General features: G+C 41.2%; 1 protein-coding gene across 2 annotated transcripts; it reads left to right on the top strand.

The window, feature by feature from the left end:
• The first annotated feature begins 608 nt into the window (after window positions 1–608).
• On the top strand, window positions 609–11,189 carry LOC146706185 (TNF receptor-associated factor 2-like). 2 transcript variants are annotated; one of them, XM_085464270.1, is made up of 11 exons: window positions 609–849; window positions 2,407–2,616; window positions 3,445–3,523; window positions 3,884–3,982; window positions 4,904–5,065; window positions 5,178–5,252; window positions 5,627–5,701; window positions 6,368–6,940; window positions 7,534–7,711; window positions 7,907–8,055; window positions 8,220–11,189. In XM_085464270.1, exons 2-11 carry the CDS (start codon window positions 2,429–2,431, stop codon window positions 8,436–8,438), a joined length of 1,797 nt encoding a protein of 598 aa, XP_085320396.1. In that variant the 5' UTR covers window positions 609–849; window positions 2,407–2,428; the 3' UTR covers window positions 8,439–11,189. The 2 variants fall into 2 exon arrangements, with proteins under 2 accessions (XP_085320396.1, XP_085320397.1); XM_085464271.1 differs by lacking the exon at window positions 609–849 and adding an exon at window positions 989–1,134.
• Window positions 11,190–14,229: the final 3,040 nt, after the last annotated feature.

Below are 14,229 nucleotides of genomic sequence, written 5' to 3'. Positions count from 1 at the left end.
ACTGACTGATTGTATCTCTTGTACTTAATCAACACAGTATCTAAACACTTTGCACCGTAGTGGTTAAAATCTCATTCTAATAAGGTTACGGTTATTAGGTTTACAGGGTTATTGAATTATGGTGAACGGTTGGTAGAATTGTTTTTAACATTATCTGCCAATTACATCTGCCACCCTTCTCCAAATCTGTGCCCCCCCTGGCTCCCCCAACAAAAATTTTCTAGACACGCCACTGCGGATTTCACCTCCTATTTCAATTGAATTTTATTTATACAGCGTCAAATCACGACAACAGGCGCCTCAACGCGCTTTATATGATAAGGTAGACTACAATAATACATAAAGAGAAAAAACACAACAGTCATATGAGCAAACACGCACACCAGCGCTGTTGTGGCGGGTGTGTCTAAACAGCGACACCTGCCGTTCAGGAGAATACTGCAGGGAGTACTCGCGCCCTCAGCTCTGGAATAAATGGTACCGACGTCACTGTTTGCGGCCAGTGTAAACGGGCCCATTACATTACAGTCTCCGGCAGCAGAGCAGCCCGCCTCCTCTGGATTGTGGACCAATGACTCGGACGCCTCTACATCTCGTCTGCCTCTCAACCCGCGTTCAGCCCCTCGCATGACGTAACGCCCAATCTGAAAGTGCAATGGCGATATTGGACAATAACAGCCATCGCGCTTGGGGTCCACATCTATATTATGTGGCTAAGGTTCAAGAAAACACCTCCAGCCGGCTGCAAAACCACATATAATATCGGCACAGAGCGCGAGCGTCAACCTGCGACCAGGAAAGGTGATCTCCCAGCCTCTGCACGCGATGACAGCTTAGAATAAATCGCTGGTGAGTCCAAACTCTGCTGATTGCAACAGCATTCGCCAAAGGGGAAAAAAGGCTTTTCCAGTAAATGGTCTCTTGCAGGCAGCAAGCCTGAGATTTCAAAGGGGCGTGGCGGTATGCTGGGTACTACTTCTGACTAACGGATGCTGATAGCTTAGCAACAGCGACGGGGAAGGAGAGCAGAGACAATGGATGTGCCATTTGTCAGCATCGTTACTGGGCAGGCTGAGCTGAGCGCGTGTTTGCTGGACTAGAGAGAGAGACACGATCCTCGCCACTTTGTTCCAAGTGAGCAGCAAGGAGCCGTGGATGCGGAGTGGAAATGTAAACAAAGGGTGTGGGCCTTCCAGCTGGCCTGTGATGCTCTGCCACACACATGAGCATCATGTAGTCATGTCAAGAAGAAGGCCAGCCAGCTCTGGATCACAGCTGCTCCAGAGCCCCAGAAACCCAGGGGTCCCAAACATTATACTGGGTCTCTGCAATAGTTTTCAAGCTGCCAGCTTTTATTTGCCGTGCTGGATTGCTTTTCTATTGTTGAGCAAGCTATTTTAAATTTCATTGCCTTGGACTTCAGGACAGTCTAAAACGATTTTCACTATTTTTGACATTTTATAGATCAAACAGCAATGCTTCCTTCATTTTAAATAGCTTTAATAGCCGTGCAAACATCAGTAAGCCATAGTTAACACTGTATTAATTAGTTTATCTGAATTCAAAAGTACAGCATTAAAGTTATATTTGTATTGTTTAATAGCAAAGCCACTGAAATACACTCACATCATAAAACTCTTCAGATTTTTTGGTTACAGTAATTCTAGTCCATGCGTCCACCAAACGTTTAGGTCAATGAGTTAAAATCCTAAGATTTTATATATATCTTATTGTGCTTGGAATAAAAATAAAACAATGTTTCCATCCGTCCACCTGTTCATTCCCCTATTTATCCATCCGCTGGATTGGTTGGGCTTAAGTCTACCTCAGCCATCATATAGCAAGAAGTAGGATACACCCTGGACAGGTTGCCCGTCTGTCACAGGGGGAACGCAGACAATCACTTACATTTACTGCTGATTTAGGATCACCGGTTAACCCTGTATTTGGACTTTGGCAGTACACCACTGACTGAACACACTGAACCCACACAGAGAGAGGACCTTATGAGGTGATGGTGCTAACCACTGTGCTGCCCTGAAAGACACTTTTATTACTTAAAAGTAACAACAGCACCCACAGTATAAAGGTAACAAAGTAACATCCATGTAAATGCCATTGTATTCCAATGAGAAAACTTCTATTAGTCACTTGGCCTGTCAGGTGGTTTTAAATTTGTGGCTAATCAAAAGGATAATGAATGTGAATATGAAGGCATGGGTTAAATACCAACCAGAAAATGCAATCCTGGACTTTTAATGGCCATATGAATATTGAAACTTGGTTTTAAAGATGTAGAGTATTGGTTCCCTTTTGGGTGTGATAAAAAAAACAATGACAATCCAAATGGACTCTGAAAGTGAAACTGTTGCACCTCCCAGGCTTGACATTTCGCTTGTTTCCTAGGTGTGACGTGTGAACAGACACCATGGCCACACAGGAACCGTCCCCTCCTTCATCCATGGAGAGCAATAAGCCCGGCTTCCCCAAGAAGATCCTGGGCAACAAGCTGGAGGACAAACACCTGTGCAACTGCTGCCACAATATCCTCAGACGGCCTTTCCAAGCCCAGTGTGGACATCGCTTCTGTTCCTACTGCTTTAACAGGACTGTGAGGTGAGGAGTGGAATGGCCAAAGGCTAAAATAAGTGCTTTGGAAGTGATTGTAAATATTTAGATTAAAAAAAAAAAAAACTTTAATCATTTAATATATAGTAATGTTGCTCATTCTCCTTTGTTCAGTTTCAGGGAGCTGCTTTTAGAGCTTCTATCGGGCTAAGAGAAATGAAAAAGTTAATTACTACTTAAATGATTCTAATCCAGCACTATTTAATTCCAGCAGTAATTAGCGCTCAACTGGTAATAAATTAGTGCTTACACTGGATTAGTGTTATTAGTGTCCCACTGAAGTGGGAGACTGATGTGTCACTGATTCTTTGTGTGTTGCTTATTCTTTGTCAAAAGCTGTAAAACCACATTGTCAGCGGTTCAGTATTTTTTGAGTGGATCTCTTTGCTTTGACACCATTGATGCATCTCTGTAAAATATCTTCGATGACAGAGACTTGATCATATTTGGATGAGGGCGTGGAGCTGAAAGTAATCAGCTGAAGCTAACGAGCTCGATTTGCAGTGTTCTTCCATAGACTGGATGGGTCGGCTGTAGGACAGAATCCTGCCTAACATGGCATAAAATGCTAGATTTTTACTCATGAGCCCAGTGGACAGAATGTTAGCATAAATAACCATGAACTGACTCTATTACTGTTCTGATAAAGTACATTAAAAAATGCACCAAAAGCACAAACATGATCGGGAGCTGCTAATATTATTAATATCTTTAAAGTACATATAAATCAGCAGCTAAATCTTTAACTCATAATTTAAGTTGTCATAGCATATGTCAGTAGCATAAATTATTGGCTATGTTGTTGTTTAATTGCAGTAATGGACCTCAGAAATGCAATGCTTGCATCAAAGAGGATATTTTTGAGGACCCTACCTCGATTTTAAAACAAGGATGTGTGAGTACTCTTTTTTCGATTACTTTTTAAGGTGAAAGATTAAAAGAAAAAGAGCAGAAAACAAGCTTCTGAAGTTAAAATATGTCTGACGTGAGCTCTGCGTGTTGCCCCGTTTACATCATGTGCAGTCTGTGCAGTAGTAACAGCAGCGTGATGATGCTGGTGATTATGAGTTTCAGCTAATGCTTAGATAATATAATCGTCACCAAATTAAATCATATGTAAACTTACAGTAAAGTAACTGCGTGCATGTGTTGAATGTGCAGCTTTTCTGACACTGATGAACACAGCAGCTGGACGTGCGTTTCACAGATGCAGCTCAACAGCAGATCCCTTTTTATTTTCTCTCGTTTTTTTCAGGCTTTTCCAGACAATGCGGTTCGAAGGGAAGTTGAAAATCTGCCAGCTGTTTGTATCAATGAAAGCTGCACTTGGAAAGGAAGTATAAAGGAGTACGAGGTGAGGCGGCTTTTTTTCCTTCACTTGTTTTTCAGTAACCAGGTAGCCTAATGTTTTGTCTTTGTCACTTTGAAACGCTCGCTAGCCCTGCCTTGCATGGAGAGTACTGTGTGCATGAGACAAAGCAGCCTTGGCGCTCTTCTTGAGCAACCATAATCTGGATTGCAAACAGATGTTTAACAGAGTTTCTACAGCAGCCTGTGGGAGGTGGAAATGAGGCTGGTGCATTTATGAAACGGTGTAAAGGAGGCATTTGGATAACGTGGGAATGTGCAAACAGAGCAGATATTTCTACTGCTTTCAAGAAGTGGGAGGAAAAATTGATAAAGCATAGTATCACAAATTGTGACATTGCATCAATACAGGGACACCAAATTTCTGGTTTGTTTGGGTGTTGCAGGCAGGTTCCAGTAGACTACCTCGCAGCTGTGGATGAAGTTCAATGGGAATAATGGCCACGGTGCAAATAAAACTTGTACAGCTTGTTGTTTAGATTTGAAAAAGCACAATCAAGTTAAACAACTTAAATCTAGTCTCCTCCGTATCACATGTCCAGCAGCTGCCTTTAGACAAATGCATACATTATGTAAACATATTGCTGCCACATTTCCTGTCTTTATATCTACCAGTTTCTTTGTGGGAAATTGTGTTTGCATGTTTTTCTTTGGTCTCTGGGGGCCGTAACATCTGCAGCTGTTGTTCTCCTTCTTGTGGCTGAAGGTGGTTCTTTATAGCTGTGGTTTTTACCTTTGGACTCATCGTCCTGTTACAGAATGCTAGTGTTGCGTGAAGGATAAGACTCTAAACATCTAACATTGTTAAAGCTACAGCGCTGTTCTGTACGTAGACAAATAAGCCTCCCAGGTAACAGAGGTTACCATTCTGCCACAGCACCTCAGCATAAGCTCCCACTTTCCACAGATGAACCACGAGGGGAAGTGCGAGTTCATGATCATCCCCTGCCCCTCCTGCAAAGAACGAATCCGCTTCAATGAACAGGAGCGCCATAATGAGCGAGAGTGCCCTGAGAGGACGCTCAACTGCAAGTACTGCAAGGAGCCGTTCCACTTTAAGAATATCAAGGTTGGAAATGATTTATTTAGACCAAAGATGCTCGTCGGGGCCTGTGCGGCAGATCAGAGCAGCTATTTGTGTGGCATTAAAAGAAACGCTGCTGCCTTTTCGTTTTTTTCAGGCTCATGATGAGATCTGCCCCAAGTACCCGATGATCTGTGAAGGCTGTGCCAAGAAGAAAATACCCAGAGAAAAGGTAAATCTGAGACCAACGTGCAGAAAAGGTTGTAAAACTTTTATGGTGTAAAACTGACCATAGGCCATGTAGCTGCTGTACATTCTCTTTTTCACTAATCAAATGTGATGGCAGGGAGTATGCAACTGAGCTTCTGAAAATAATGAATGTACTTTGTCATGTTTACTTATGTTTAATAAAAAAGAAACTGAAGATATTCAGACTAATCAAACAAATTTGAAGATGCAATATGTAAAATGTCACAAGATACAAAGTAACAAATATAAGAAGAAAAAGACACAACTGATTCATCACTCGCTGTTAATACACAGCAGATGGAAAATCATTTATATCGATTGTGAGAAATTGACTATTTTATTTCTTTTGTTTCCCAGTATGTGGACCATATCAAATTCTGCAGCAAATTCAGAACTCCATGTCGATTTCATGTGGTGGGATGCGATATGTCTGTAAGTAGCCCGATTGTTTTCTCAATAACAAATTCAGTATTTGAGCACACAGTCAGATTCGAGACTATAGGAGAGAAAACATCATCTGAACCAAGATGAGGAGGAGTGAGGAGGTATCTTTTTTCCAGTGACTGTATATAAAAGATGAACAGAGCCACTGTGATGTCACAATTTGGTTTGTGGACTATTGTTTTGAAAGTTTGAGCATTAAGGATGACCATCCTGCTTAGTTCTTTAAAAACACAAGTGCTAGTTAGCCAGTTTGGTTAGCAGTGTTATTCATTGTAATGTTTGGGATTGAAATTGTTATTGGAAAAACTATCGTGGCCTTGAGAGGTCACTGCAACTTAGGAAAACACCAGCAAATAGAAAACCGCCACAAAAACACACAAAACACAGTGGAAGTTTAAAAAAATGCTGCTAATACTCAACGGGACAAGCTAGTAAACGGCTAATAGTAGACAGTAGACTATTATATATTCTTAGTGAGAGATGTTTTGAATTAAAAAAATAAAAACAGGAGTTTACAATACATTGGTGGAAATGAATCATGTGAATGAATGAATCAAATGAGTTAAGACTATGTTAGATTTACCGTTCTCCTTTACTTCAGTAATTACTCTGTGCATTCATATATTGTTTCTGGTTTCTGTTGCACTTTTGCAGGTGGAGAAGGAAAAGATTCATGACCATGAGCGCGCATATGCCTATGAGCACCTCAATCTTCTGCTGCATTACATTATGGGCATGAAAGTTAGCATGGAGGGCCTACAGCCCCAGGGACTGGAAGTAGCCGGACACAAACTGGTGGAACTCCAACAATCCCTCAAGGAACTCGAGGCCAGAGTCTCCCAGCTCAGCACCACCTCCTCTGGGCCTCCCGTGCAGGGAGCCGCCGCCGCCGCATCCTCATCATCTTCCAGCTCTGGACCTCCTGGTCCACCTGCTTCAGTTCCTCTACCTCCACCTCCCACTCTGCCTCCCACTCTCTCTGTGTCCACATCCTTCACACCTCTGCCCAGCTCCGTGGGCGCAGCGCTGGAGCTCCAGCTTCACAGCGAGAAAACCAAGGTGGCCGAGCTCGGGCGCAGGTGCACGGAACTGGAAGTCAAAGCTGGCACGTTTGAAAATGTGGTGTGCGTCCTGAACAGAGAGGTGGAGAGGTTCGCCACCACCATGGAAGCCAGCAACCGTCAGCATAAACTGGACCAGGATAAGATCGAGGCTCTGAGCAACAAGGTAAGCTCGAGCCATGACTGCAGCATTCCTTGTTCTCTGAGTTTTAACTCAGTCAAATCTGAACACACAACAATGGACCGTTCATTTTTAGATTCACCATTACTTTTTCTTCCGTATCGATGTAATCCAGAATCCTGGAGAGATCTTAGGTTGTGGTTGAATCTGTTTATTTGCATACAAAAAAAGGTGTGAATGGCTGATTTAAGGATAGGCGAGTCTAAAAAATACTTTTAGCACACACAAAATACCTGCACAGATTTTACACTTCCGGTGTGTAAAGGCTGCTACTTTGAGAAAACTTGTTGCCTGCCAATTTATAAAATCCTAGAAAACACAGGAAAAGGCTTGGAGATGCTTCAAAGTGATACTTTGAACAAACTCAGTCTTTTCAAAATATTTGTAGTTTCTTCCTTAAAGGCAGAGTGATGTTGATCACCTTGAATTGATGCTAATATGAATTAGTCATTTGTAATGTCTGAGCATGTTTGTGAAACCAACCAAAACTACTGCACTTTTAGTTGGTTATTCTCTCAGCTGCTGTTCAGTCACTGCTGGAAAATATCCAATTTAATGAATATGTGTTTGTTTTCCAGGTGCGACAGCTAGAGCGGACTGTGGGGCTGAAGGACCTGACGGTCGCAGAGATGGAGGGACGGCTGAGAGAAATGTCCGCCACCACCTTTGACGGCGTCTTTATCTGGAGGATTTCAGATTTTGCCAAAAAGAGACAAGATGCCATCGCAGGCCGAGCCCCTGCCATGTTCTCGCCCGGTAACACTGCGCATTATCACGGTGTTGATCCAAAATCATCAGCCTAGAATACCAGGAGCATGATCAGTGAACTGGTTTGAGAAGAGCAGCAATAGATGCCTGCAAAATTAAAATCGTTGAAAAAGTTATTACTAAATTGTTGAAACTGTTGTTGTCTTGTGCGAATAATTAGTTCTCTTTCTTGTTCTCTTCCAGCCTTCTATACCAGCAAGTACGGCTATAAGATGTGCCTACGGATCTATCTTAATGGAGATGGGACAGGGCGTGGCAGCCACTTGTCCTTGTTCTTTGTGGTGATGAGGGGGCTGAGTGATGCCCTGCTTAAATGGCCCTTCAACCAGAAGGTAAAAGATTAAGAAACAAGCAGGCATTCAAGTATCCCCTTCTGGTTGTTGACCAGTCTACTGTTTTTGTTGTTCTTATTTCTTTAAGGACCACAATGAGGTTTGTTCTGCTGAAACTTGCCTATTTTATCCCAACAGTAATCTCTTACTTATTTGACTTCCAGGTTACGCTGATGCTGCTGGACCAGAGCAACAGAGAGCACATCATCGATGCCTTTCGACCTGATGTCACTTCCTCCTCCTTCCAGAGACCCGTGAGCGAGATGAACATCGCCAGCGGCTGTCCACTCTTCTGCCCGCTCTCTAAGCTCGATGGCAAGAACACTTACATTCGTGACGACACCATCTTCATCAAGGCGATTGTGGACCTCACCGGCCTCTAGACGACCTCCATTGGGTGTTACAGTTTGGCAACCAGGCAGCTCTTTGACCATTAAAGGCTTCATTTTGGCTCAGTCGCGGTCCCTTTCAGGGCGCCATTTGGGCACCTTGCTGTCCCCCGCAGCTTTGGGGAGACAGACATGCTTGCGACAGTCTGCTGCATGTAGCTGCTCAGACCAGACGATGCAGGCATTCTTATACCTTGGTGGTCTCTGTGTGAGAACCCTCACCTCCGTCATTGCTGTACATTTGGGTGCAAAACTTACTTTCTTGACATCACAGCATCACCATCCACGGTGATAAAGTGCCGTTTCAGTTCTGCAGGCGAGTTTTCAGTTAGAGGAAGCAGGCAGCAGTGCGATGTAGTCAGAGTGGTGTTGAGCAGAAGCAGAGGGGAGTGAAAAGGTAGAACTGCATCTTTGTTTTTCGTCCCCTGCTTTCGAAGGCTGGGGGATGTTGCAGAACATGCAGAGTGTGTTAGAGCAGGGCTGTAGATGTGTTTTATGTGATCACTCTGGTGAAGCTGGCGGTAGAATTATAATAGAGTTAGAGCGTGGCTTGATGCAGATTTTGCTTCCTCTTAAAGATTGTGGATATTGTGAGCGTCTCAGTTCCAGTGTGGAGTAAATTTGCATAGACAAACGTGGAGTTATGTTATGAATAAGATTACAGGCATTTCTTTTTATTTCTTCATTTCTTTTAAACAAAATGCATGCTGCTGGAGTTTTAAGTATAAAGTATAAAAATGCTCTTTTTTTGGGAGGGGGGGGTTGTTTTGGTTTTTTCTTCAACTGAGCTTCACAAAGTTTCATCATTTGATATTAAACTTGTTAGTGATTTATCCATCTGTGATGGTGGACATTGCCTGCATGTCTATGAAGCCAGGCTATTTACATGTAAAGTCAGTGTTGCGTATTTGTTCCTAATAAGGGGGTCGTGGTTCTGATTGGTGGTTTGGTACATCTGTGGAAGATACAGTGGAGTTACCAAGGAGTCAGGGCAGCTTGCCAGTCAAGCCTGAGGTGTAAAACTTACATGTGGTTTTGTCTCTGACAAACATACATCGCTGGAGTTTTTCCCAAGGATATGCTCACTAGCTCACATCTCAACACATAGTACCGTGCCCCACCACAGACTGAGGTCAACGCAGATTCCACGAAATGAAGGAATAGTATGTTCCTTGTTTTCTGTCCTTACAGTATACAGTGCGTATGTGTTTCTGCTGCTATATGATAGAATACTCATGTGAAAATATATATATGTGTATATATATATATATATATATATATATATATATATATATATATGTATCGCTGCAAATATAAATGAGCTATGTGTGTGGAGGTAGAGAGGATGGAGACAAGAGATTGTATTGTTGTATTGTTGCAGATTGATGTTCAGCGCAGCCCCCGAATTTTTCGTTTTCCCTTTTCGTGCTCTTTCACCCATTTTCCCCACAGCACCACACATCGAACAAAAACTCTGGTTAAACTGGGATGCACTTTTTCGGCACGCATCCTGAGGTTTTAAGGTTCACGCTGGCCTGTTTGGAAACCAGTCTCGACCTGTATTGAAACCTCTCTGTGCATGGGAGGCTTCGATTCATACTCACTATGGAGTTTCACAGCGGCTTTCCTCGTGGGCCACGTGTGAATGCATTTATTTGTATTTGTTTGGATGAAAATACGTAGAATAGTTATTATGTTATATCTGGCGCCGCTTCCGTTCAACAGAAGCAGCTGCCTATATTCATAGCAATGTATAAATATGTATCTTTCATATCATAATGTTGAAATAATCTATATATCAATGTTAATATACACAAGAGGTTATAATAAACATAGTATTACTGAATACCTTATTAATTCTATATCTATATACCAACTTTTTGTTTGATGGTTTGAACAGGCCAGGACAACCCCTTTGTGACTTGTGATTCTTTCTAGAGTGCAATATATGATCATGTCTGTTAGGCTATACAGAGGTCACGCTCGACTCATTTGTTTTCATTACCCATTCTGGCGCCGAAGAACCGCAACCCAATTCTCCGAGGAAATATGGTGCTTTCCTTGTCATAAATCATATGCTATTTTATCAGTAACATGAAAATCACAAGTCAGTAGCTATCTGTGAGGATTACTGGCTCTGTGGGCTTTTAGAAAGATCATTTTATTGCTGAGGAATTCTTGTTCCATACAGTGAGTTTATACTCTTATCTTAGAAACCTTTCAGTGAAGGCTGAGCATGTAATAAAATAGGATTACATGGACTTTTTAAAGTGTTCTCGTAATGTGCCAAACTCAAATATTACCTCCATGTATGAACACTGTTGTACTGCAAGTTGAATTTTATGTTCTATGCTAAAATATGGTGCCAAATATGTTTCTATTTAATTTTTCTATGAAGATGCGTGTGTGAGATTTTAATATGAGGCGTCATTACTTCTGTAAGCACCAGAGGAGCTGATTAATACTGTCCCATTTAAAATGTCCTCAGATGAGGTTTCTGAATGTAAGCTTTAATTAAGTTGGTTTTCCTTTTCAAAAAACACACAACAGCCGTTCTGTCTTGTGATGCAGTTGACTTGAACCAACTTTTTTTGTGCACTTTCTATCGTTTGTTTGTCCAGACAGGGTATTTTGTTGAGCGATTTATGTACCTTGAAATCAGAGCCATATATATTCTGATGTTGATAATTGATGTATTATGCTGAAAAAAGGACATGCAGTATGTAATAAAGCGTGGTGGTTTCAGCCTGTGTTGATTTTTTAAAGTGCATCTTTAATAGAAAGTATAGAAAAAAGAGCATTTTGAATCTTCAGTTAGCATTTTGATAATCAGCCTTGCCATTTTTTAGGGATAGATATTCTAGATAAAGTGCTATGGGTGGAACACTGAGACTCGCCTTGTTAGTGAGAAGCAACAGGCTAATCAAATGCTAGCTTTTCACACACCAGAACTAAAGCACAATCTACTGGAAAGTCCTTATAACACTGCAGCCCATTACATTAGATAATCCGATCGCAATGCTCCAAAAGGCACCGACAGCGCAAACACAGAGGAGAGCTCATTGACTACAATTAACAGAGGTGAGGCCTAGTGGACACCAAGTAGCTGTAAAAGACACAGCAACTATGACTCGCTGGAGGGGGATTTGCACGTCAGTAGAGATCACTCTGTGTGGAGTGGTTGTCTGATGCCACTAAGCACTGCTGTTTCAAGCTGAAAACTGCTGTTAACTTAATAAAAGAGAAATGATTTCGAAAAAGAGAAACTCTCATCCGAATTCTCTTCAGCTTATTTTTATCTTGTTGAATTACAGTTAAGCACTGGGGCTTCCATCTGCAACAGAAAGACTTGCTTTAAAGGGTTTTCTGAAGAAATGTTGTGATAACGGTTTGGCTTTGCAAGTTCAATAGAGAGGGACAGTCACACTTCCATGTGAACATATTAATCCTAAACAGACTTTCATTCACTATGTTGTTACAACCTGTGCTACATGATGAGCTGAGTCACTTTCGCATGTTTATCCTAGTCTCCAACTAAAGGAAGCTGGTTCCTTTATTCCCTGTGCTATGCAGACTTTCTTAGGCTGATATTTAGAATCTACTCTATCAGAATATTTGTTCATTATTTTTTAAATTGGATTTTGCACGTTGTTGTTGCATTTTGGAATGATTTTGTCAAGGCTGCCGGGGCGATGCGTGTGGTGTCGGAGGAAAGGACCCAAAATGCAGGCAACGACTAATGATATGAGTGAGAGTTTATTTACAAGTGGCAGAGTGACAAAAAACAGGCAATGAGACACGAGAAGCTACTGAAGAAACCTAAACTGGGAAAACTAAAGCGCAAACCTGTAATCATAATAAAACCCACTATATACACACACACACACACACACACACACACACACACACACACACAAGGTAATCAGGCAATGACACACAGGAGGGAAGCACAGCTGATCCTTATTCACAAGCTGAACACAGTGATAACAGACACAGACCTTCAAAGTAAAACAGGAAATTCATAATACAAACTCAGGGACATGAACAAATCACCGGGGACGACACAGGAAATAAACCTTAGGACTGGAGACCCTGAGAATGAAACCTACATACATGAAGAAATTAATATCAAATCAGATAATAATAATAATAATAAACATAATGACAAACAGCACATAGTGAGTGAGAAAGGTGAGTGGAAAGGAAAAACTCAATGCATCTAGAACTAGAACCTCATTCACACTCAGAAATAACAGAGTCATTTTTTATTATTATTTATTAAATTAATCTTAAAATAATTTTTATTATTATTGTTTTCCTAAATGCAAACTCATCATGTCTTGCTCCAAAAGCAAGTTCCTGAATGTACTAGAAGTTACGTGGATCTCTGCTCACTAGAGGGCAGTATATGACTTTCAGTTAATTTCTCTATGTGAGCTCTTCACTCTCCTTAAGAATAAGAGTCTTAGCAGCAATCATTGCACTATAACAGGCAGGGTAATTTAGATCTGACTCTTATCTTTGAATAAAGCCTTTCATTGCTTTAGGTAAACACCTGGGACATTTTCATTAGGTGTAAATTATGTACACAGGACAGTTTGACCCACACGGTACATTGTGCAAAGCTGAGTGCCTTTTGCGTAACCTTTCGTGCAAAAGAGAACAAATCTATTTTTGTTATATTACTTATGTCATCAATGTGATCTGAAGCGGTTGATGAGCTCTGAGTCACACGGTGTCAAGGAAGTAAATTGATGCAGAGTGGTTACTTTGACAGGATGTGGCTGTGTGTGAAGATGGGAACAGTCATTCAGTTATTTCTTCACACCTTGAGCACAGAAAGTAAAAAAAACTTTCTGCAGTCTTTTTAAAATCATATTACAAACTCCAATGCAATTTAACCCACTGCATATAGATCTGTTTATTTTAACACATACATAAATCTGTGATTATAATTCATTATGTGATATATATAAAGCGGTCGGTTTGTTTTTCCAACAAAACAAATTAGCTATGTTTAGGATTTTCATCTGTGATATGGAATTAGTTTTTATTTGGATGGCAAAGAAGCCTGTTAAAAACGTTCATGGCCTGCTCAGTAACTACATAGTATCCTAAAACAAGCCCATGGCTTCATCCCTCCTCCAACATGCTTGACAGTAGATATGAGGTGTTTGTGCTCACTGTGCAATATGGCCAGAAATTTAAAGAACAATCATTCATGCTTTTGTGCAGCAGTTCCAGTGTTGCGATGCTCTGTGAGTTTGGGGGTAGGCCATTAGCGCAAGGACATTAGTATAGTCATTAGAAGCAGCAGTAATTAGCAAAATTAGCTTCTGCCACCTTCACTGTAATATAAATGTCTCAGTTTTGTCCCTTTTAGATTTGATGGAATCCTCAATTCCTATTGGTTCACCTTGTCAATCTAAGTCATCTGTTTTCTGTTTGTATAAATATCCTCCTACTACTATATATAGGCAGATTTAGGGCCTTTAAAAGTTGTTGTTTCTTTGACTGCTACTATCCAACCTGTTTATCTGTTGTGTGTTCATTTATTTTGACTTTGCAGTGATACTCTGCATTGATTGGTTGCTTACACAACTCTTCAGTGTGAAGGGCTCCAAAACCATCATTTTTAAAAACTCACTTTGTATTTGCAGCAGAACAACAGCACAAACTAGAGTAGCCCAAAGACAGGTTGTACCACATATTTTTAACCCCTGGTGACGATAAATAGCTACAACACGGAGAGTTACAAAACTGTGTTTGTATTCTGCATATGTTT

The sequence above is a fragment of the Copadichromis virginalis genome, linkage group LG7 (genome assembly GCF_057382275.1).
Source record: "Copadichromis virginalis isolate Kocher_CV1m ecotype Utaka linkage group LG7, C_Virginalis_male_GT1.1, whole genome shotgun sequence".
In the NCBI taxonomy this organism is placed as follows: domain Eukaryota; kingdom Metazoa; phylum Chordata; class Actinopteri; order Cichliformes; family Cichlidae; genus Copadichromis; species Copadichromis virginalis.
Note: the sequence above shows the minus strand (reverse complement) of the source record. Positions and strands in the feature narration are given on the sequence as shown.

Coding starts and splice junctions, on each gene's coding strand:
- LOC146706185 (XM_085464270.1), top strand. CDS start 2,429: ATGGCCACACAGGAACCGTCCCCTCCTTCATCCATGGAGAGCAATAAG. Junction 3,524..3,883: donor CGATTTTAAAACAAGGATGT/GTGAGTACTCTT, acceptor CGTTTTTTTCAG/GCTTTTCCAGACAATGCGGT. Junction 8,056..8,219: donor AATGGCCCTTCAACCAGAAG/GTAAAAGATTAA, acceptor TTTGACTTCCAG/GTTACGCTGATGCTGCTGGA.